Source organism: Plectropomus leopardus, chromosome 10 (genome assembly GCF_026936395.1).
Source record: "Plectropomus leopardus strain MGB_pleo_1.0 chromosome 10, ASM2693639v1, whole genome shotgun sequence".
Taxonomy (NCBI): domain Eukaryota; kingdom Metazoa; phylum Chordata; class Actinopteri; order Perciformes; family Serranidae; genus Plectropomus; species Plectropomus leopardus.
The window spans coordinates 17,361,293-17,380,142 of record NC_142185.1 but is presented as its reverse complement, the minus strand read 5'-3'; the positions used below and the strand labels follow the sequence as shown (position 1 = coordinate 17,380,142).

Below are 18,850 nucleotides of genomic sequence, written 5' to 3'. Positions count from 1 at the left end.
GGTAATTTCCTGTTTTTCCATGCTTTTAATGTAATGTAATGTAATGTACTTAATGTCTCAGGTCCTATCAAATCATGTCGTGAGAGCTATCCTGCTGGGCTATTACATACAAGCACCTCTGGGACAAGATCAAACCAAACACTTTATTATTAGGTGCTACAAAACATATACACAAATAATTATTAATATCAAATGCAATTTATATAAAAACAACTGTGCCTGAAATCCACAAAATAAACATTACATTTTAGATTCACTTGGATTTGCTTTTATTTCTCTTTGATTTGCTTGCTGGTGCAAGGATCAAAGCTTGTGCTGTTGGCAAAGAAAGATAATATATTACAAATACATAATTTCAAATACAAGTTAACCTGTATGTAGACACTCCCCATGCTCCCCTTACCAGCCAAATTGCGAGCCTTTGCCTCCGCCAGACGCTCTTTCACCTCTAAAACCTCAGCAGTGCGGCTTCTCACTCTGTCCGTGAAGCACTGACTTCTTTTCTTCAAATCATTCCTTTGATTTTGGAAAGATAATAAATATACAATTTAACTATTCTTGATGAGGCAGTTAGTTTGGTTGATGCAGGTTTGGGGTTACTCCCTCTTTATCTGTGCTTGTTGTAGCACAGCACATTACCTGTCTGCAGATTCTTCACCGTTCAGGTGTTCAGAGAGGTGCCTTGCCTCTTGCAGCAGAAGGCCCAGTTGCTGCAACACATCAGCAACTTCACTTTTTTCCATCATCAAATCCCATCTTCGCTCTGTTTCTCTTTTACTGCAAATGAGAACAAGGCAAATATGAACTGACAAAATCAGTATTGTATGATAGTACATAATGTGTTGTTTGGTCAACCTTAATAAGCTAAAACCCTCTCTTGGCAGATGTTCTGACCACGTCAAAGCAGGAAAAACCTTTTTATAATTAACAAGTAATATTTCCCAGGACACTTACTGGAACGGAGATATCTTTAACGCAAGTAGTTCCAACTGTGCTTTTTCTGTTATGTCAGTTGTGTAAGTTGAAAAAAAAAAAAAAACACAACAACAATAACAACAACATTTGGTAAGCATTTTGCATATAGGCACTGGAGCTGGTGATTTTTACACTCAACTGACAAATCCAAATCACCTTAAAGACAAGTCAAGCTTGAATGGGTTAATTAGGGTTAAGAATCTAAACATTTCTGCCTTTAAAAAAAAAAAGCCGTTTTGATTTTTACAACCTCCCCTAGTTTATAGATGTTAGCCCAATATCATGGCTCCTTTTACTGTCTCCTTCTTAACTTTGTTCAAACAACACATCATTGAACATTTGACTGTGTTCTAAACTATTACTAAATATGACCTTTTTTGTCAAAATTGAGTTATTCACATAATTTCATAATTTTATTTTGTGACAATTTAACATTATGCAAGGTGTTTGTAAGTCATATCATATGCATTTTGGACTTTTTATTTAGAAAATAAAAAGAATATTTAGAATGCAAAACTTTGAATATACTGAAAAAAAAATGACTTTAGCAATGGATGGACCACTGAAAGGGACAAACTCAAATTTAAACAAAGCCTACTGACCAGAAAGAGACTCAAACTGACCACAAAGAGACGCAAAGGAACTGCAAAGAGGCACAGAAATACCACACGGAGACACAAAATTACCACAGAAAGTCATCCCAAAGACACATAAAACTCTAAAAACATGCATAAGGAGTACCAAGACACACACACACACACACACACACAAAGGACACAAAAAAGCCAAAACCACCACAAGCTGTGTTAGTGTCCTGTTTCTGTGTAGAAGTTTTGGTTGGGCTTTTTGCATGTCTGTGCCCAGAGGCCCTTTGTCACATAATCAGACCATTGAATTAACACAACTGCAAAGAGAAACATAAATTCCACTATTTGGCTTTTGATGGCGTTTTTTGTTTGTTTTTAAATATATGCTGCCATAGACTTTTCTATAAACGAAAATAAAATATGTAATGTTAAACTTTACAAGTGCCGAACAAAAGTCCAAAAAAGAAGAACATAAAAACAGTTACAAAACAGTTATATATATATTTATATATATATATATATAAGTTATGTTAAAAAAGTTTTAAAAGTTAACTGCCGCGTTACGTAATGACGTCTTATGGCTGGGGTGAGACGCAGGGTTTTTTTTTTGTTTGTGTTTTACAATATATGTTATACTCATATTCCGGAGGACCAAGTTTAACTCCAGCTTAACAAAAGTAAACCATAGAACCGTAAAATAACGTTACATGGATTCTTGTGACAGTACCAGTCAACGATTTCGTCCTCAGCGCGCAGTCTTTTCTGCCTGACCTCCGTCAGTTCACGGGTGTTTTCTTGGATGGCGCGCCGCAGCTCTTGGACCTGCAAGCAAAGAGAAAGGAATAACAAGGTTAACATATCGCGCCCTGGTTTTCTAACAAAGAGCTAATATTTACTGAAGCTAATGTTGGCAAGCTGCCATAGCAGTTTTTGTACATTATTGTTATGTGCTTGGTATTTTGTAACTTCAGTAATGACGCATTTCGCCATAACGTTAGCCGCTGACACCAAACATTGTTAGCTCGCGTGTTAGCTGTTAAGTAGCTAGCTTACAGGTATGTTGTATTTTTGATGTTAGCTACCATTAGCGTCAACCTACTCTAGAGTTTTCGTGTTGTGATAGAGATGTATCGCCTATTGAGGCCATTGTATTATATGTTAGGTAAAGTGTTAAATTGTCTTTCAGGATTTGTTGACGTGCTCTGGTGAGATCCGAACTCGGGTCCGGTGGTGCTCTTTCCGGCACCTGATACAGAGCACTTCCGCCCTTTAAAGTAAGCACTTCCGCGAAGATTGTCAGAGCCCGGATAGCTCAGTCGGTAGAGCATCAGACTTTTAATCTGAGGGTCCAGGGTTCAAGTCCCTGTTCGGGCGATGTTATTTTTCTCTCTTCACCATGTATTGCGTATGTGAATATATTGTTAACACATGGATTTTGTGAGAGGTACTCATCATCTGAAATTAACAGCGCAGCATGGCATGTCAACTGTTGGTAAGCTTAGCTTTAGCAGAAAGAAAACAGCACTCCTGGGCAATGTATGAGACATCTGAAGCCTAAAATTGCCCCAAAACCTGTGCCAAACATTTAACCATTTAATTTAAAGCTAGTAATTGAAGTGGAGCTGTTATTACACACAGTGAGACCTCACATTATCCTACTGGTCGAGTTGTTGTTTATGAAAGAATCAAACTAATTTGGGGATTAAACTCACTCACAAACATATAACAGTAACCTGGTAATTTACCTAAGATAATCATGGGTATTATCTCTGGACAGTGATTGGGAACACCTATAAAGCTTGGTGTTTGTGCAGGTAAAATGGCAACACTGAAGACATATCAGACTGGCAAAGATGGAGCGGATTATCCTCTTGTGCCTGGTTTCCACCTGTCTCTCTACCATACATGCTCAGGTAAATATTCCAGGGATTGGAGTGGGACTGCGATTTTAACAAGCTTAAACACAGACTGCAACAGAATTGCAAACAACTTTGTCTGTCTTTTTTATGCAGAAATATTTCTTTAGCCCAAAATGGGGTCCCATTGGCTATAAAGGTAAATTGAATTTGTATTTGATATAAATGTTAATTTGAGACAGCATTAAGAATGCATCTTCTGAGTAAAAACTCTTCTTTTTAAGAACGTAAAGAGCAGGACAGGACAGCGATGGATGAAATCATCAAAGCAAATGAGTTCCAAGGTAAGCATCACACAATTTATTTGAATTCTTTTTATGTTTACACTACATATGAGCTCCTGTTGCTGTGTCTAGAGTGATTTCATTTTGATTTATGTCTCAGCTTCCCGGATCATAGATGGCACTACCAGTCTCAGAGAGGGAGACATTGCTGTTTCTGCTGGTAGACGCTCCAAAGTCTGCTTTGCCCGTAGCTGCCTCTGGTCTAAGTCAGTGGATGGACATGTCTATATTGCATATAAGCTCTCACCTGAATACAGTATGTTATTTTAGTTTTTTGAGTGCAATTAAATGCAATACATTAGAGTTTAAACATTATGAGATTCACCATTCACTGACTTGTTCCCTGTCTAACAAATGAACAGCTGAAATGGAGACAAAGATGATAAAGAAAGGGATGGAAAGCGTAGAGAAAGGTACCTGTGTGCGGTTTGTTCCACGGACTCACCAGCGAGACTACATCGACATCCAGCCAAAGTCTGGGTGAGGGAATTTGCAGAGAATTCGATCCCTTTAGTTTTTGTTTTATAAATGTCACTCCTTTGGCAAAATGTTTTTTTGTGCCTAAGAGATGTTAAGAGATGAGTAAAGCAGTTTTTTTTAAAAATATAAATTGAATATAAATATCAATTATTATATACTGTCCTGTTCTACGTACAGCATTAAACTCGCTACTTGTAGTTGTTCTAATGATATGTGCTGTGTCTGGGTGTGTGTGTGTTAATCCAGGTGTTGGTCCTACCTTGGTGCGCGTGGTGGAAAACAGACTGTGTCTCTCCAAAGCCCTGGCTGCATCCAGGTTGGAGTGATCACCCATGAATTCATGCACTCCCTGGGCTTTGTGCACGAGCAGTCTCGCTTTGACCGGGACAACTATGTCACCATCATGTGGCCAAACATTTGGAGGGGTAATTTCAAAGGGGCGGGACGGGGGGGTGGCATTGGGGAATGAAGTCTCCACAAACGGTAATTTTCAATTGTATACAAATATCCAGGATAATTGCTCACAGATATTAAGTTTCAGATATTTTCCAATTACAGATCGTTTGAGGAACTTTGAAAAATTCAAGACTGACAATCTGGACCTGCCATATGACTACGGCTCCATAATGCACTTTGGGATGTACGTATTCACTTGTTGTAGATCATTCAAAATATTATGATATAGTTTATGTTTTGTAATGTAATATGTATATGTTTAGGTATGCCTACTCTCAGGATGGGGAGCCAACCATCATTCCCAAGAACAGCCTGAAGAGCAAGGACATAAAGCTGGGCCAGGCATCGTCTCTCAGTCACATTGACAAGATGAAAATCAACAAGCTTTATAAATGCGGTTAGTATCTGAACTACCCTCCCAGTAATTATTTATGAGCTAGAATCATTTTTGCAAAAATGGTTAAATAGGACCAGACATGTCATTTTTTTCTGTCCTTCTCTGCAGGTGGCAAGGATGATTACTAACCAAACTGATTGAGGTGAAACAGGGAGATCCTGAAAGCCTATATAGTAAACTGACATTAAATCAACACTTTCAATAAAGATTGATTCAAACTTTCTATCAGCATTTACCCTGTGTGCATGCGGTCGTATGTGTTTTAAATGAGATAAGTTGTTGAAGTTGAGGGTTGAGAAAGTAAGCAGAGGTTTACTACAATATGTAGTAAAGAGAGAAGTAGTCATCCAAGTGTCCTTATCCACCCAAAATATACAGAATGTGTATGTTCATGAATCAGGAACAGATAACTTGAATGTGAAGAAAATGTTATCCTACATGAATGTATGCTTGCATACATAATACTGCAGTAAATAAAGTTTTTGAAGGATCAAAGCGAGTCATGTGATAACATTAAACACATAAATAAAGGTGATATAGTGATACGTTTGAATATGTTCCTGGGTTATTAAAGAACGAATCTGTGGAATGACAAGACATGAATATATCCTCTCTACGTTTAGCCATGCACCCCACACAGATACAGCAATATTTTAGTGAGTGTTTTTTTAGTAACATAAGCAAGATTTCATAAACTGCTAACAGATGGGATACTTTTCTCAGTCTTTGCACTTCAAATTGGCCCCTTGATAAAAACAGAAATAATATTTGGAGAAGGATAAGTGTGTGTTTTTATATATTTACCTATGTGACAAAATGATTGTTGTCAAGACAGTTATCAACTGATAGTTTATCACAAAATCACTGGTTGCCGGTACAGTCAGACACAAATTGCCGGTCTGTTGGACTGGGTGGACAGTTATTCCCCTGATGCTGAGTTGTAGCACATTCAACAGCAAAACACCCTTAAGTGTCTTCATTTCTGAAAGTGCTGAATTGTAGATGTGCTAAGTACGGGGCACAAGTGAAGGTCAGCATCAGGACCACCTGTTACGGCTCAGCAGCTGACTTGAGTAAATTACACACGCTGGGGTCTTTAATCATGCTTCATCATAAAACGTGCCCAATCAGTAGGGAGCGCAGGAGGAGAAGTAGGTATATAGATTCAGAGGAGGTGAGGAGTGCATTTTGCTCTTGCACTGGAAGGCTGTGGAACCGGTACACCAGTCTGAAACACAACAATGCATTCTACCATGATCCTTCTGGGCGTCTTGATTGGCTTGCTCGCCCAGGCGTACACTCTACCTCTTAAGGTCAGTACTAAGAGAAAATATTTCATAGTAGAAATCCCTGTTCGTCTATGTATTATAATGCATCTTTGTATTACAGAATTCTACTGGGGTGCATGAGGGGAAAGTGAGGTTGAAAAGGAAATACTCAGGTGGGAAAAAGTCACATTAACATCATCATGAATGTAAAAAAATAGATATTTTGGAAAATAGAGGAAGACTATAAGATATGTCTTTGTTTTTGTGTTCAGATGAAATTACAGACCGTGATGAAATGAATGCAATGGATCAAATCCTGGCAGTCAACAGCAGTAAGTTCCCTTTCAGTTATATTAACCTTTGGTGACTGAAACTGTTTTTCTAAACCCTGAACACGGGATGGGCAACATATTGATATATTATGTTGATATTTTGATATGAGACTGTATCATTTTGGATATCGTCGTATCATAAGTGTTGTCTTTTCCTGGTTGTGAAGGCTGCATTACAGAAAAGCAATGCAATTTTCTCAACTTAAAAGACCCACTTAGTCATGATATCCACATTACTGATGATTATTTACCAAAAATTACATTGCGTTTATATTTTGTGAAAGCATCAATAGTCATTCTACCTCACTGAGTGCACTTACAAATAGTTTATTTATATATGTTGCTTATATATGTTGTTGTTGTGTCTATTATGCTGTTTTTGAAGAATCTATGACATATATGAAATTGCTCAAACGTTATCTCATTGTTTTCCTGTAGCAATAAAATATTGAATTGAACTGATGAAATATTGATAATAATTTATTGTTATTATTATTATTATTATTATTATTATAGATAACTTTATATAGCCCTGATTTCAGAAAACATAAAACAACAGAAGTACACGAAAGTTACAATATTAAACAATAGAAGAATCCAAAGGTTACAATATGTAAAGACAAGGACATTGGCATTGAGGACATCATCAAATTCACAGAAAACGTACATTCACACTGGTCTAAGTCAGTCACTTGGTCAAAAAAATTGTGATATGTGATTTTCTTTACATCGCTCAGTCCCACCCTGTGTTAATTAAATGTTTTGTTGTTTATTTTTTCTCACCAGGGTTACGAGCCCCCAGAGGACTGTTATTCAGAGAGGGAGATATTGCCAGCTCATATATACGGAGTGCCATAACCTGCCCTGGCAATGCCTGTCTGTGGCCTAAATCAGTTGACGGATTTGTTTATGTTCCCTTCATGCTCTCTCCACTCTATGGTATGAGTCCACATATTTAAAGAGGTGTTGCAAAGGCATTGGGAGTACAAATCTTTCTGGTTAATTCATTTTGTGTGTGTGTGTGTGTGTGTGTGTGTGTGTGTGTGTGTGTGTGTGTGTGTGTGTGTGTGTGTGTGTGTTGTAGACGACATGGACCGAATCACCATAGAAACTGGGATGCAAGACATTTCCTCTGGATCATGTATTAAATTTGTCCCACGCACCCATGAAGTGAGCTTCCTGGATATTCAGCCTAGATATGGGTGAGTGTGACTGCTACATGTGGCTTTTACACATCTTGAAATTTAGGATATTTATGTGGAGATTTTGTATTGACATTATGACATTTGTCAATTCTTAAGCTGCTGGTCGTTCCTGGGGCAGACTGGAGGAAGCCAGACCCTGTCACTGCAGACTCCTGGCTGCATGTGGTCAGGAGTGGCTGCCCATGAGTTCATGCACGCCCTTGGCTTTGTGCACGAGCAGTCGCGCTCAGACCGAGACCACTACGTGTCAATTGTGTGGAAAAACATCATGCCAGGTTTGGATGAACGATGACCTCCCAACATTATGTCGCTGCATTCAGATAGTGTGCTCTTGAATTCCTTTTCTCACAAAGTTTTCTGTCCTTTTTATTCATGCTTTGGCAGACCATATTCATAACTTCAGGAAACAGGTGACAAACAACCTCAACAGTCCATATGACTACAACTCTGTTATGCATTATGGAAGGTGAGCTGTTTTTTGAGGATACATAATTACTGGTTTTGCATGTTTTCTTGGGCGTCACAACACCATATACTTTATGTGTCTGTCATCCAGATATGCGTTCTCTGAAGACGGTGGACCAACAATAATCCCCAAACCAGATCCTTACATTCCCATTGGCCAGCGAGATGGACCCAGTAATCTAGATCTTCATAAAATAAACGTTCTATATAACTGTGGTACGTGAATTTACGCATATACTCACTGAAAAAAACTTTCTTTTATTCAAAATGATTGATTGCAATTTCTCTCTACTTCCCACTACAGGTGCCAATGAGTAACTGGATCCAAATTTTCTGTCATCCTCTGTTGTCAGATGTGGAAGGTGGTTTATTGAAACTACTTGTGTGTTCAGTAGATTTTATGGGCAACTTTAGTTTATGGGCAATTTTCTATGTTAGTATTTTTGATTTATTCTCACAAATTTTAATCTGTACTTTTAGAGTATCTTACTGGTTCCTGAGAACAATATACTAATCTAGGGAAAAAAATGAAATAAATAAACGGGCAAGTAAGAATTAAAAGCTGCTTTTCTGCTGCTAATATCAGCGCTGTGACAGTTTTTAAGTGCCTGCTGCTGCCAATTAGACCACTGCGTCCAATATCTGAATTAGGTTTTTTTCCATATCCTGCCTCCTTCTCAGCTTCTTGCTCACTTTAAATAAAAAAAAATGCAACAGTAGTGGAGTAATAGTCATCTTTTGTCACACACCTGTCTTGCAGAGGTTTTGCATTGTGGTCCATGGACTTTCGGATATTGCTTTCAGGTGGAAAGAAATACAGTATTACTAAATGTCAGTCTGACAGGATAATCCTTTTTCTGTTCAGATCTGGGCAAGAATGACTTATCCCTTTATGTGCATTTACCCATGTGGAATGAATTCGGGTTTTACTGGAAGAAAAAAAAAATCAATTATTTTTACCTTACTCTTCCAGTGCACTAAACCCCTTAGTGTCAGGAGATTTAAATCAGAAGAATTTAATCAAACAAAAGCAAAGTTTATTTGCGCCGCTGGTTTTTGAGGTGCTTTCCTGCCACCTACTTTCAGTAGCTATGAGGGCTCTCACATTAGAATTAACAGCCTCTCCTTTTCAACAGGGTACCAGCTATCATTTTTTGGTCATCACTGCCTAAAAAGAGCTGCAGTGGGAGAGGAAAAAGAGGAGAGGCAAAGAAATATAGTAAATAGGTGAGGGGTAGATAGCAAGAACAGACAGCACTCTGGTATGGTGTTAATGGCATGCATTCCTAGTGTCAGCAATGTGTGAAAAATCTTTATCTTACAAAACATGGTCATATCAGTTCCCCTGTGAAAGAATAAAATTGCGAAACAGTGACCGACAGAAAGCCTGCATCTTATAAAAAACATTATTTGTTCTTATTATAAGTATTATTCAATGATTTTATGAAGAAAAAAACAAATAAAAATTTTAGTTTTAAAAATTTTAAAAATGGTTGTACTTTGTATTTACTTTTAAATACCCACCAAGCCCCAAATCCTGGTGGCAGGCATAAAAGGCATAAAAGGCATGTTTTATTGAAGAATCACCAATATTAAAACATTTTATCATAACCAGAAACTGTAATAACAGATATTCTTATCTGATTTTTGCATTTCAATGGCCCTGAGTGCATCATGCGCGATGCAGGTTTTAAAAATCACTTAATTCTACAAGTCTCATTTAAAATTTGACAAAAAATAAAACATTTGCATTAACCAGAATGTATAAAAAAATAAATAAATTTAAAAGAAAAAAAACATAAATAATCTTGCACTCCTGTATGCACGACCATGACGCAAAAACAAATTATTTTTTCAATTCCAAGAATTCATAATTAACTTTAACTTAAAAACATTTAAGGATACATTTTTAAAATCGAATAATGTTCGCTGTGCCAAGTTACTGATACTGCTATTGTTGTGAACAGCTTTGTAATGTTTGCTCATTTCATTGGCTGACATTTAATAATAATAATAATAATAATAATAATAATAATAATAATAATAATAATAATAATAATAACTAAAACATTTTGGGGGTTATTTATCGTGGAGGAAGGGTCATACATTTTCCCTCATTCGATCATAGATGCTTACTTAAAGATATATGTAGCTTTGGGGAGGGTCAAGGTTTTGTTTTGGGTTTTTTTTTTTTAAAAAAAAGGGAGTCACGGGCCACGCCCCTCCTCTGATAAATGAAGTACAGTCCCTTAGGTTCTCTGTGACAGTCAAAGTTGTTGTTTCCATCTGGCCAAATAAGCCAGGCATTTCATGTTGACGATGTTGTAGACAGATGCTTTTCCTCAAGGCAAAAGATTTAGTTTCAAAACTTAGCACTGTCAAAACCTCCTCCTGATAATAGTTTTCTGCGTTGTGTTTCTCAGCAGTTGGCTACTTACTATGTTATTAGGTTTTACAAATTCGGACAGAAAATATAGACTTTAGTAATACTTAAAACTGGCCAATTCGTTAAAGGAAGTTATAAGAGTGCAGCCTATTACGGAAGAATGTGCCCGCCTCATGGCATCTGTCTCGTGCATGCTGCGTGGGGGGAGGGGATTTAAAATCGCTGCAGCAATGCGCGCGCACACACACACTGGCTTTCACACACGCACGCACCGTTGACTGTAGCTACCAAGTTAACACCGCGGCGTAAAATTTGTCGTTGTAATATAATCAGAGGCACTAAAAATGAGCGATAACGGCAAAGGTTACGGCGACCGGGTACGTATGAAGTCTTTGAAAGCTTTATAATGTTTTAATGGTTTTATTGGAGCTTACGTTGACGTATAAATGTTTCGGTTGTGGGGAACGGAAATGGTAACGTCTGCACAATGTGTTGGCTAACGGTAACTAGCAAGCTCAACCGTCGTGGTCGAAATTCAGAACCGGATTATTTTTTCAGATAATTTTGCAAAACAAATCACGCCCATTTTAATTTCGGGTTTCTAATTTTAACACTTAGTTGGCATAAATAAGCTTCCGGGCGATGCAACGTTGCAGTATGTAATGGCGTCCGTTAGCTAAACTAGCTAGCTGGCTAATGCTAGTTGATCAATGTTAGCTAGGCCACATACTGCAATGTTGATGCAAATTTAAGCCAACCAACGAATAAATAACACATCCGTGTGATCAAACTGAGGGTTTATTAGTTTATTGTCTAAGAATAATTAATTGGGAATATAAATTTAGGTAACACTTTGTGTGCAAATGGCGATTGAAGCAGCTAGACGAGTTGTATGTAACGTTAACGTTAGCCAATTCAACAGACTGCCTGTGTGCAGAAAATACAAGAAATATCGTTTTATGATGACATAAGATTAACAGTTTCATAATTTTACCGAATAAGTTAGTTCAACACATTGCAGTACAGTGACTAGTGAACTGCATATTGGTGAGTGAAGATCATATTACGATTCAGTGACGTTAACCTACATTTGCTAACATTAAGTCGAAACTAATTGTGGTTTCCTATTTTGGGCGCGGCAACTTTGTGTCGATCGAGCGACATAATGGTGTGAATTAGGTTAACCAACATGTCTTCTTATTCATTTGCACAGACTTGAATATTCAGCCTCCCTGTTTCCCGTTGCAGTTGCATGCTACTTGTCTTACGTAACTCTCCTGATTTTATATTTTGATTTCACTTTATTGTTAGAAATTATTCTGAAATTTGTCTTGCATCCCAGGACTTTAGCTAATTCACGTAAATAATAAAACCCAAACAACACAATCGTGTTCTTAATATCATAATAATATAATTATAATCGAGGCAAAGCCACAATGAGTGTGCTACAGCAAAAGCAGTTTGGCTTTCAAAATAAATTAGTCCTTCTACTCTAAAGCTTATAATGCAAGTCAGTGCAAATGAGTAGCAGAAGCATCTTGAGATCGTTTGCATTTTTTTTTTTAAGTAAGGGCATTGTTAGCTATGTTTCACATTCAGTGTGTTTACATACACTCTTATGCCTTAGAGGCCACTTTATAGAAATGATGACAAATAGGATCCATTTCAGATGGAACACCACTAATTTACTGTAGAGATTTAAAGGTAAAAATGAAAAGCAATTATAGCTCATACTATTCTGAACGATCTTGTGAATGTGCATGTACAGGACAGCATTGTTTGTTCTGTCGTTCTTAGGCTGTGTCTTACATCCCTCAAAGTGTCAAGATAAAACCAATATGCTTCATGGACCTCTAAATGAAAGTGGCTGATATGGCATAACAGTGAATGTATAACCACTGAAAGTGAACAAAAAAGATTAAAACAACATAAAGATTTGTATAATGTGGTCTTAAACATCCCCATGCATGTCATGAGATTATAATAACACATTAAAAGTTGAATGAGGGTGCAGTTTTAATTGCAGTCATATATTCTTCATCCTTTTCTTTTTCATAAAGGTTAAGGTTGGACGAAGAAAATGCGGAAGAAGTCCACTTTATTTTCAATAATATGAAGCTCAGATGTGTGAAGCTGAATTGTTGAATGCATGCTAAAACATGAGGAGGGAAGAAGTTTGGGCAGTGTGTGAGATGGGGGAAGTAAGAAGAAGTAAAACAATTGAAGAAAGAAGAATAATGTGAAGTAATGAAGAATAATATGAAGTAATGAAGAATAATGTGAAGTAATGAAGTTACAGAAATGAAGTTAAGGAAGTAATCTGGATAAGGCCACCGCGCTAAGTAATTTTCTGGTCTGTTTTGTCAAATGCGTGCATGTTCTTTTTATTAAATACAACAGTTTAAATCATTACTATTTGTATACAACTGACAAATTTGTTTTTTTTTTCCATCATGTTGAAAATTTAATAATGATTAATGTAATCTTACTGCTATATTATCCATGCCTACAAAAATAGCATTAACCTGCATTCCTAATCCACAATCCCAAATTCTGTTCTTTTCTGTACTTTTCACAGGATAGTCTTAATTACTACATATAATTGTTTAGACAACTTTTTCAGTTTCTCCTCTTACTGGTGCTGATAAGAGTTGTGTTGGTGTGTGTGGTTCGTTCAGGAGTCTCGCTCCCGATCCAGGAGTGTGAGTCCACGGGGCTCTGGGAAGTCAGCGAGCCGCTCCCCAGCTCGGTCGCCTGCCCGCTCAAAAGAAGGCTCCCGCCACTCCCGCTCTAAGTCTCGGTCTCGATCCAGGTCAAAATCTGGGTGAGTGACAGTTTTTTTTACAAAACCTTTCCCTTGTTAGTTGACAGATTGGATATGTAGATGCTTTTCTGTGAGAAAATTGGAAATTAGCACCAGCCACCAGCCAAATGCTGGTAAAATATGCAAGTAGCTCACCAGCCAAAAAAACAAAAAAAAACAAAACAATTCCGATCTTTTGAATGGCCGCTAGAGTTTGGAATCACCAACCACAGTGGCAGGTCGACCAAAAAAAGTTAATTTCCAACCCTGGTTTCTGTATTTCAAAGAGTGAAAAAATGCTGAGCCAACATGAATATTTAAGTGTTTTTGTCTGTACAGGTCCCACTCCCACCGTGGCTCACGGAGACACTATAGCCGATCTCGCTCCCGCTCAAGGTCCTACCGTCGCCGATCTCATAGTAGGTCATACAGTGGAGAGCGCCGGCGCAGGAGCCATAGCCGCTCACCGATGTCCAATCGCCGTAGGCACATTGGCAACCGTGTAAGTACTCAGTGGCCCTTTTGGATACAAGATGCTTGTCATATTTTAAAAGAGGAATCAGCTTTGCTTGTGTACTACCTGCACGATTTACAAATATATTCACCCTAAATCCCAATATATACTAATTCAGGTATAATTATAAAGAAACTGAGCTGCAAAGAGAACACCTTTCTGTTTTGAGTATCTTCAGAGCATTAATATTTTAAAAATTACAGGCCAATCCAGACCCCAACGGTTGCGTGGGAGTATTTGGCCTGAGCTTGTACACCACAGAGAGGGATCTGAGGGAGGTCTTCTCCAAGTACGGCCCCCTGGCAGATGTCTCTATTGTGTATGACCAGCAGTCGAGGCGCTCCAGGGGCTTTGCTTTCGTCTACTTTGAGAACACCGATGACGCTAAAGAGGTAAAAGAACATGCGTTGGCAAAGGCTCCTGTCAAACCTGTTCCTGGAATGTTTTAGGAGCCTAAAAAGGTCATTCATTATGATGTTAATTGTCAGGCAAAAGAACGAGCCAATGGCATGGAGCTGGATGGTCGTAGGATCAGGGTGGACTTCTCCATCACCAAAAGACCTCACACTCCAACTCCTGGAATCTACATGGGCCGGCCCACATAGTAAGTCATCTGAAATGGGTGTTTGTGTGGATTTATTAGATTTAATTCTGATCTATCAAAGATGAATACTAGAGGGCTTTTTCTAGGAAAATGTGGTAAAAATGCTTTTGCCAGTTAGGAATTACCATGAATGCCACTTATTTGAACCCCTCATTTTTGCTTAAGTTTGACTATGTTTTTCAATCTTCTGAGAACACGGACATCAAGATCATCCAGTTTGACCCAGAAACTGCGGCTAAGTGCCACACAACTGTACTCTAGTCACCAGCATTATTATCATATGTATTTTTTGGCCATATCCATCAAAAGTGAATCAGTTTAGCTATGGTTACTTTAATTTGCTTCCATTAAAAGTGACATATTGAGCTGAATTAGAATTAAGCTCTGTAATTATAGAAGTGTGAGTAATCCCTTTCCCCAGAATTTGTCTCATAAATGAATAAACATGAAGTGAAAAGTAAACACAGGATAGAGCACCAGTAACACCAGGTGTATTGTTTGTTTGTTGAAACTTCGCTAGTCGCAGAGCTCAGTGGGTCACAAATAACACAGATTGGGTCAGACAGAGGAGCATTTTAATAGAATTTATTTTAATAATGCAATTTTGGCTGGAAATGACGTCTACTCATACAATGTTATTACATGACTGACTGTAGGGGATGTTCCTTCCTGTTCAAAGCAAAAAGTCCTCTTCAGACCTCAGCAAGGAAAGATTCTGTTTTCAATAAAATGGAAAATGTAATTTGGGATTTTTGCAAAATAATTGAATTCTATATTTTTTAGACCTGTTAAAGTGGGGCTTGTAGAGTGTTTCATGGTGTGACAGCTTCTGTACCATTAACTGCAGACTTGAAAAATAAATTTCAGGTGTCTGTAACATGAAAAGAACTTGAACATAAACGGCACCATACAAATTGTGAAATAAAATAAAGCATAGCCTGAAATTGTTTTGGTTAATCTGTAACAAAAGTCTCATCTTCGTCCTGTTTCCTGTGTAGCGGTGGAGGGGGTGGTCCAAGCGGTCCTCGCCGCAGTTCACGCGACTATGACCGTGGATATGACCGCGGCTACGACCGTGGATACGACCGAGGTGGTTATGATCGCTATGACGACAGGGACCACTACAGATCATACAGGTGACTATCATCATCATAAAGGGAATTAGATTCCGAACTTGTAGTATTTTTATAAATTATACCCTCGGTACTTAAAAAAATGGATTAAAAAATAGCTAATTTTCCTTGTTTCAGAAGGCGATCTCCATCCCCATACTACAGAGGGGCTTACAGGTCTCGGTCCAGATCGCGGTCTTATTCTCCCCGTGAGTCCTGTTCATAAATGATCCACCCTTTTTTCAGGGCCTGTAACAGGTTTGAATGTGTCTAATGACTGTTTTGTTTCACAGGTCGCTACTGAGCGTCGCTGTCGAGCCCCTCCTCCTCCCACACAGGGACAGGAAATGTTTCTGAGTGGAATGGTTGATTTCAGAGTTCTTTCTTAAGGTGATCATCACACTTGTGTTTGCTGTCGTACATGACCAGTATATGTATACTGAGATCAGTTTTGAAGCAGTGTCATTTGACGTTACTCAAGCTGTCCCCTCATGTTTTTAATTTTAAATGTATTGGCACATCTGCCGTGAAAAATATGTTAATGTTTTTATTAATGTATTTTTTGTATACAAATCGAGTGAAAGTCCATCTTTGAACAGATTAAACTGAAAATGATTTTTTTTTTTCACTTTGACTCATGTCCTTCCTTACAGCACTACATATACTTTAATTTCCTGCTGCAAGGCTGTCATAATAGACAAGGATGTTGTAATGCTTCATCTTATCAGATTGCTATTTGCTGATTTCTACAGAATTTATCTCAATTTTGACAATAAAAACTGTAAGTGCGCGTCTTTGCTACAGCTTTTCTGGAGAGCCACCATTAAACTATATATTCATACCAATAAATTGATGATGGCATGAGCTCATATATCTGGTCTAAAATGTTTTCCTATTATAATTATAGAAACAGTCAAAATATATCCAAGCTACCAATTAAAGCTCATAAATTTATACTTATGAAATAAGCTAGAAACAACCTCATCACTTGAAAATGTTGTGAGATAACATTAATTGATTTTTCCAATTGATATAAATGCATTATTTAAATTAATGAATACAGTGAAAGGGAGCGGTAAAGTTCCAGTTTATGTAATAACTCCTGGAGAAAATATATTAAATAAAAATAAACATCCATTAAGCCTGCTTCCAGACCTTTAAATATTTGCCTACATCTCAGATTTTTTCTTTTTTTTATGTGAAACATTATGGAAACTGATTATCAGGCTAATATTCCTAACCAGGGAATCTTTTTAACGCTAGTCTGTTGAAATAAGCAAGAGTTCCTCTGTATTTTTACTAAGTTGTATAAAGCATTGAATTTGTTCATCTAAAAGTAAGGCCTTTATTGGTATTAAAAGTCTTAAATTGGTTTCTCAAAACGCTTAAGTGTTATGAAATGGGAAGTAGGCTCTTATGATTTTTTTCCTGATGTCATGTTGTAAAACCTCAAGATATGTGACAACATCAAACAAAAACAACTCTGATGCTTCTCATGTTAACACAAGATCAGGATGGCTGAACCAACTGCAATTAGATTCTGTTCACAGCTGGATGTTCAGAGCAAAGGATTCGCTGTTAGTTGGCTACCATTGTATCCTGGACAATACGGGGAAGTGCAGATTCAACAAAAATTGGCTATTTAACCAAGATTTCGTGGTGTGACTGAAAACTATTCTAAGGCAATGCATACAAGGCTCTGTGTATTTTACGCAAAATGTTTTCCAAACTCAGCACAATGAAAATCAAGGCAGTGGTATCCCACATGCAGAGTGAGAAAGACAAAATTGCCAAAAAAACTTGTCAACACATGGCAGTTCTGTTCTGCCCTCGTCTTAGCCACGAGACAAAAAAGTCATATTTTTTTAGTTAGTATAAACATTTGGGCCACATTGTCCGTAACCCTAAGTAACTGATGTCAGTTCGGGGTTTGTTTTTTATTTTTTTTTTAAGTTTTCCTTTTTCTTTTTTTTCTTTTTTTTTACACAACTGTAAAATTGATCTCAAATCGAAGTCCAGGAGCAATTTAAAAAGTCTTCAATCTAATTGTCTTATTGTCTTAAGCTGTAAGAACCTTGATATATATATATATATATATATATATATATATATATATATATATATACACACACATATATATATATATATTATATATGTACTGTGTGTGCGTGTGTGTTTGTGTTGAATGCTGATTCTGCACTCAGCAGTCAAATTTAAGAGGACCAATCCATAAGTAAAAGCAGCTATAGAGTTAATTTCACAAAGTACAATGTCTAAACTCTTGCATAAGTAGTGAAGCAACACCTGCCAAGTCCAACATCTACCCCTACTGGTCACACAGGAGTCCAAACTTCTTTACTTATCCATGACATAAAGTACAGTGTAATGCATGACTTGTTGGGGTCTCAGTGTATTGTGGTCTGTAGGTGTAATTTAAATGGTCTATTCACCCTAAATTTGTTTTTTATAATCTCACTTCTATCTCGTGAAGGAATAGGCAAATTGTGGCTCCAGAGCTCCTTATCCCATCTTCAGTGACTCCCTGTGACTTTGACAGAAAGATCATATGGAAATGAATAAGAGATTTGTTTATTTTTTTCTAATTTAATTTACATTTATCATTGTAGTAGACCATCAGAGATTTTCCCAGTTGTTAAAATGTGTAGCCTTTACACTACGTTTTTTTTTTTTAAGTTAAAGATGTTTTAACATTTTGTCTACTAAAATATCCATATGCATTTTCCTTTAAATTTTGTCGAGCTGCAGTAGCCTGTCGTGAGTAGCTGTGAAATTACAAATCCAGAAAAGTAAACGTCTCAAAGGAAAATAGAGAATTTAATAGTGTGTTGAAAGATTTGTTTGGTAAGTTAAGGTACCAAACGATCATAAAAAGACCTTTTAGTAATGTTGATGGGCTAATTTAGCTCTAGTAGTCTGCATGTTAACTTTATTAGAGGGATTTAGTATTTCCCACAGCTCTAGACAGATTTTGTTTTTTTTTGCTCCTTTGATAGTAAAGGTTGCTGATCATTTTTGTTTTAAGTTGTCCACATTTTGAAATATCCA

The 18,850-nt window shown here is 37.3% G+C and overlaps 4 protein-coding genes and 1 non-coding gene across 8 annotated transcripts; 4 read left to right on the top strand and 1 right to left on the bottom strand.

Annotated features, from left to right (window-relative positions):
- Nucleotides 1-130: 130 nt before the first annotated feature.
- LOC148188498 (uncharacterized) lies at nt 131-2,795 on the bottom strand. Of its 2 annotated transcripts, none has more exons than XM_088083175.1 (5): nt 2,499-2,594; nt 2,290-2,384; nt 640-777; nt 404-516; nt 131-315 (listed from the first exon to the last, which is right to left on the bottom strand). In XM_088083175.1, exons 1-5 carry the CDS (start codon nt 2,550-2,552, stop codon nt 254-256), a joined length of 462 nt encoding a protein of 153 aa, XP_087939301.1. In that variant the 5' UTR covers nt 2,553-2,594; the 3' UTR covers nt 131-253. The 2 variants fall into 2 exon arrangements, with proteins under 2 accessions (XP_087939301.1, XP_087939302.1); XM_088083176.1 differs by lacking the exon at nt 2,499-2,594 and adding an exon at nt 2,662-2,795 and having other exon boundaries at nt 135-315.
- Nucleotides 2,745-5,540, top strand: hce2l2 (high choriolytic enzyme 2-like 2). Of its 2 annotated transcripts, none has more exons than XM_088083174.1 (10): nt 2,745-2,836; nt 3,377-3,475; nt 3,575-3,617; nt 3,703-3,762; nt 3,863-4,018; nt 4,125-4,242; nt 4,489-4,667; nt 4,801-4,882; nt 4,962-5,095; nt 5,204-5,540. In XM_088083174.1, the coding sequence occupies exons 2-10, from the start codon at nt 3,416-3,418 to the stop codon at nt 5,221-5,223; spliced, it is 852 nt and encodes a 283-aa protein (XP_087939300.1). In that variant the 5' UTR covers nt 2,745-2,836; nt 3,377-3,415; the 3' UTR covers nt 5,224-5,540. The 2 variants fall into 2 exon arrangements, with proteins under 2 accessions (XP_087939300.1, XP_042350727.1); XM_042494793.2 differs by lacking the exon at nt 2,745-2,836 and adding an exon at nt 2,922-3,054.
- On the top strand, nt 2,864-2,936 carry trnak-uuu (transfer RNA lysine (anticodon UUU)). The gene has a single exon. It is a non-coding gene; the product is annotated as a tRNA-Lys (tRNA).
- Nucleotides 5,541-6,336: 796 nt separating the features above from the next.
- Nucleotides 6,337-8,898, top strand: hce2l1 (high choriolytic enzyme 2-like 1). The gene is made up of 9 exons (XM_042494744.2): nt 6,337-6,408; nt 6,485-6,536; nt 6,636-6,695; nt 7,482-7,634; nt 7,780-7,897; nt 7,997-8,175; nt 8,285-8,366; nt 8,457-8,581; nt 8,670-8,898. Exons 1-9 carry the CDS (start codon nt 6,337-6,339, stop codon nt 8,681-8,683), a joined length of 855 nt encoding a protein of 284 aa, XP_042350678.2. The 3' UTR covers nt 8,684-8,898.
- Nucleotides 8,899-10,969: 2,071 nt separating this feature from the next.
- Nucleotides 10,970-16,574, top strand: tra2b (transformer 2 beta homolog). Of its 2 annotated transcripts, none has more exons than XM_042494899.2 (8): nt 10,970-11,128; nt 13,430-13,575; nt 13,894-14,056; nt 14,272-14,460; nt 14,557-14,672; nt 15,671-15,808; nt 15,926-15,993; nt 16,078-16,574. In XM_042494899.2, exons 1-8 carry the CDS (start codon nt 11,096-11,098, stop codon nt 16,086-16,088), a joined length of 864 nt encoding a protein of 287 aa, XP_042350833.1. In that variant the 5' UTR covers nt 10,970-11,095; the 3' UTR covers nt 16,089-16,574. The 2 variants fall into 2 exon arrangements, with proteins under 2 accessions (XP_042350833.1, XP_042350832.1); XM_042494898.2 differs by having other exon boundaries at nt 15,923-15,993.
- Nucleotides 16,575-18,850: the final 2,276 nt, after the last annotated feature.

Coding starts and splice junctions, on each gene's coding strand:
- LOC148188498 (XM_088083175.1), bottom strand. CDS start 2,552: ATGGCGAAATGCGTCATTACTGAAGTTACAAAATACCAAGCACATAAC. Junction 2,385..2,498: donor ACCAAGCACATAACAATAAT/GTACAAAAACTG, acceptor CTTTGCTTGCAG/GTCCAAGAGCTGCGGCGCGC. Junction 778..2,289: donor GAGGACGAAATCGTTGACTG/GTACTGTCACAA, acceptor TCTCATTTGCAG/TAAAAGAGAAACAGAGCGAA.
- hce2l2 (XM_088083174.1), top strand. CDS start 3,416: ATGGAGCGGATTATCCTCTTGTGCCTGGTTTCCACCTGTCTCTCTACC. Junction 3,618..3,702: donor GGGTCCCATTGGCTATAAAG/GTAAATTGAATT, acceptor CTTCTTTTTAAG/AACGTAAAGAGCAGGACAGG. Junction 4,019..4,124: donor TAAGCTCTCACCTGAATACA/GTATGTTATTTT, acceptor ACAAATGAACAG/CTGAAATGGAGACAAAGATG.
- hce2l1 (XM_042494744.2), top strand. CDS start 6,337: ATGCATTCTACCATGATCCTTCTGGGCGTCTTGATTGGCTTGCTCGCC. Junction 8,176..8,284: donor GTGGAAAAACATCATGCCAG/GTTTGGATGAAC, acceptor ATGCTTTGGCAG/ACCATATTCATAACTTCAGG. Junction 8,367..8,456: donor TCTGTTATGCATTATGGAAG/GTGAGCTGTTTT, acceptor TCTGTCATCCAG/ATATGCGTTCTCTGAAGACG.
- tra2b (XM_042494898.2), top strand. CDS start 11,096: ATGAGCGATAACGGCAAAGGTTACGGCGACCGG. Junction 13,576..13,893: donor CGATCCAGGTCAAAATCTGG/GTGAGTGACAGT, acceptor TTGTCTGTACAG/GTCCCACTCCCACCGTGGCT. Junction 14,461..14,556: donor ACACCGATGACGCTAAAGAG/GTAAAAGAACAT, acceptor GTTAATTGTCAG/GCAAAAGAACGAGCCAATGG.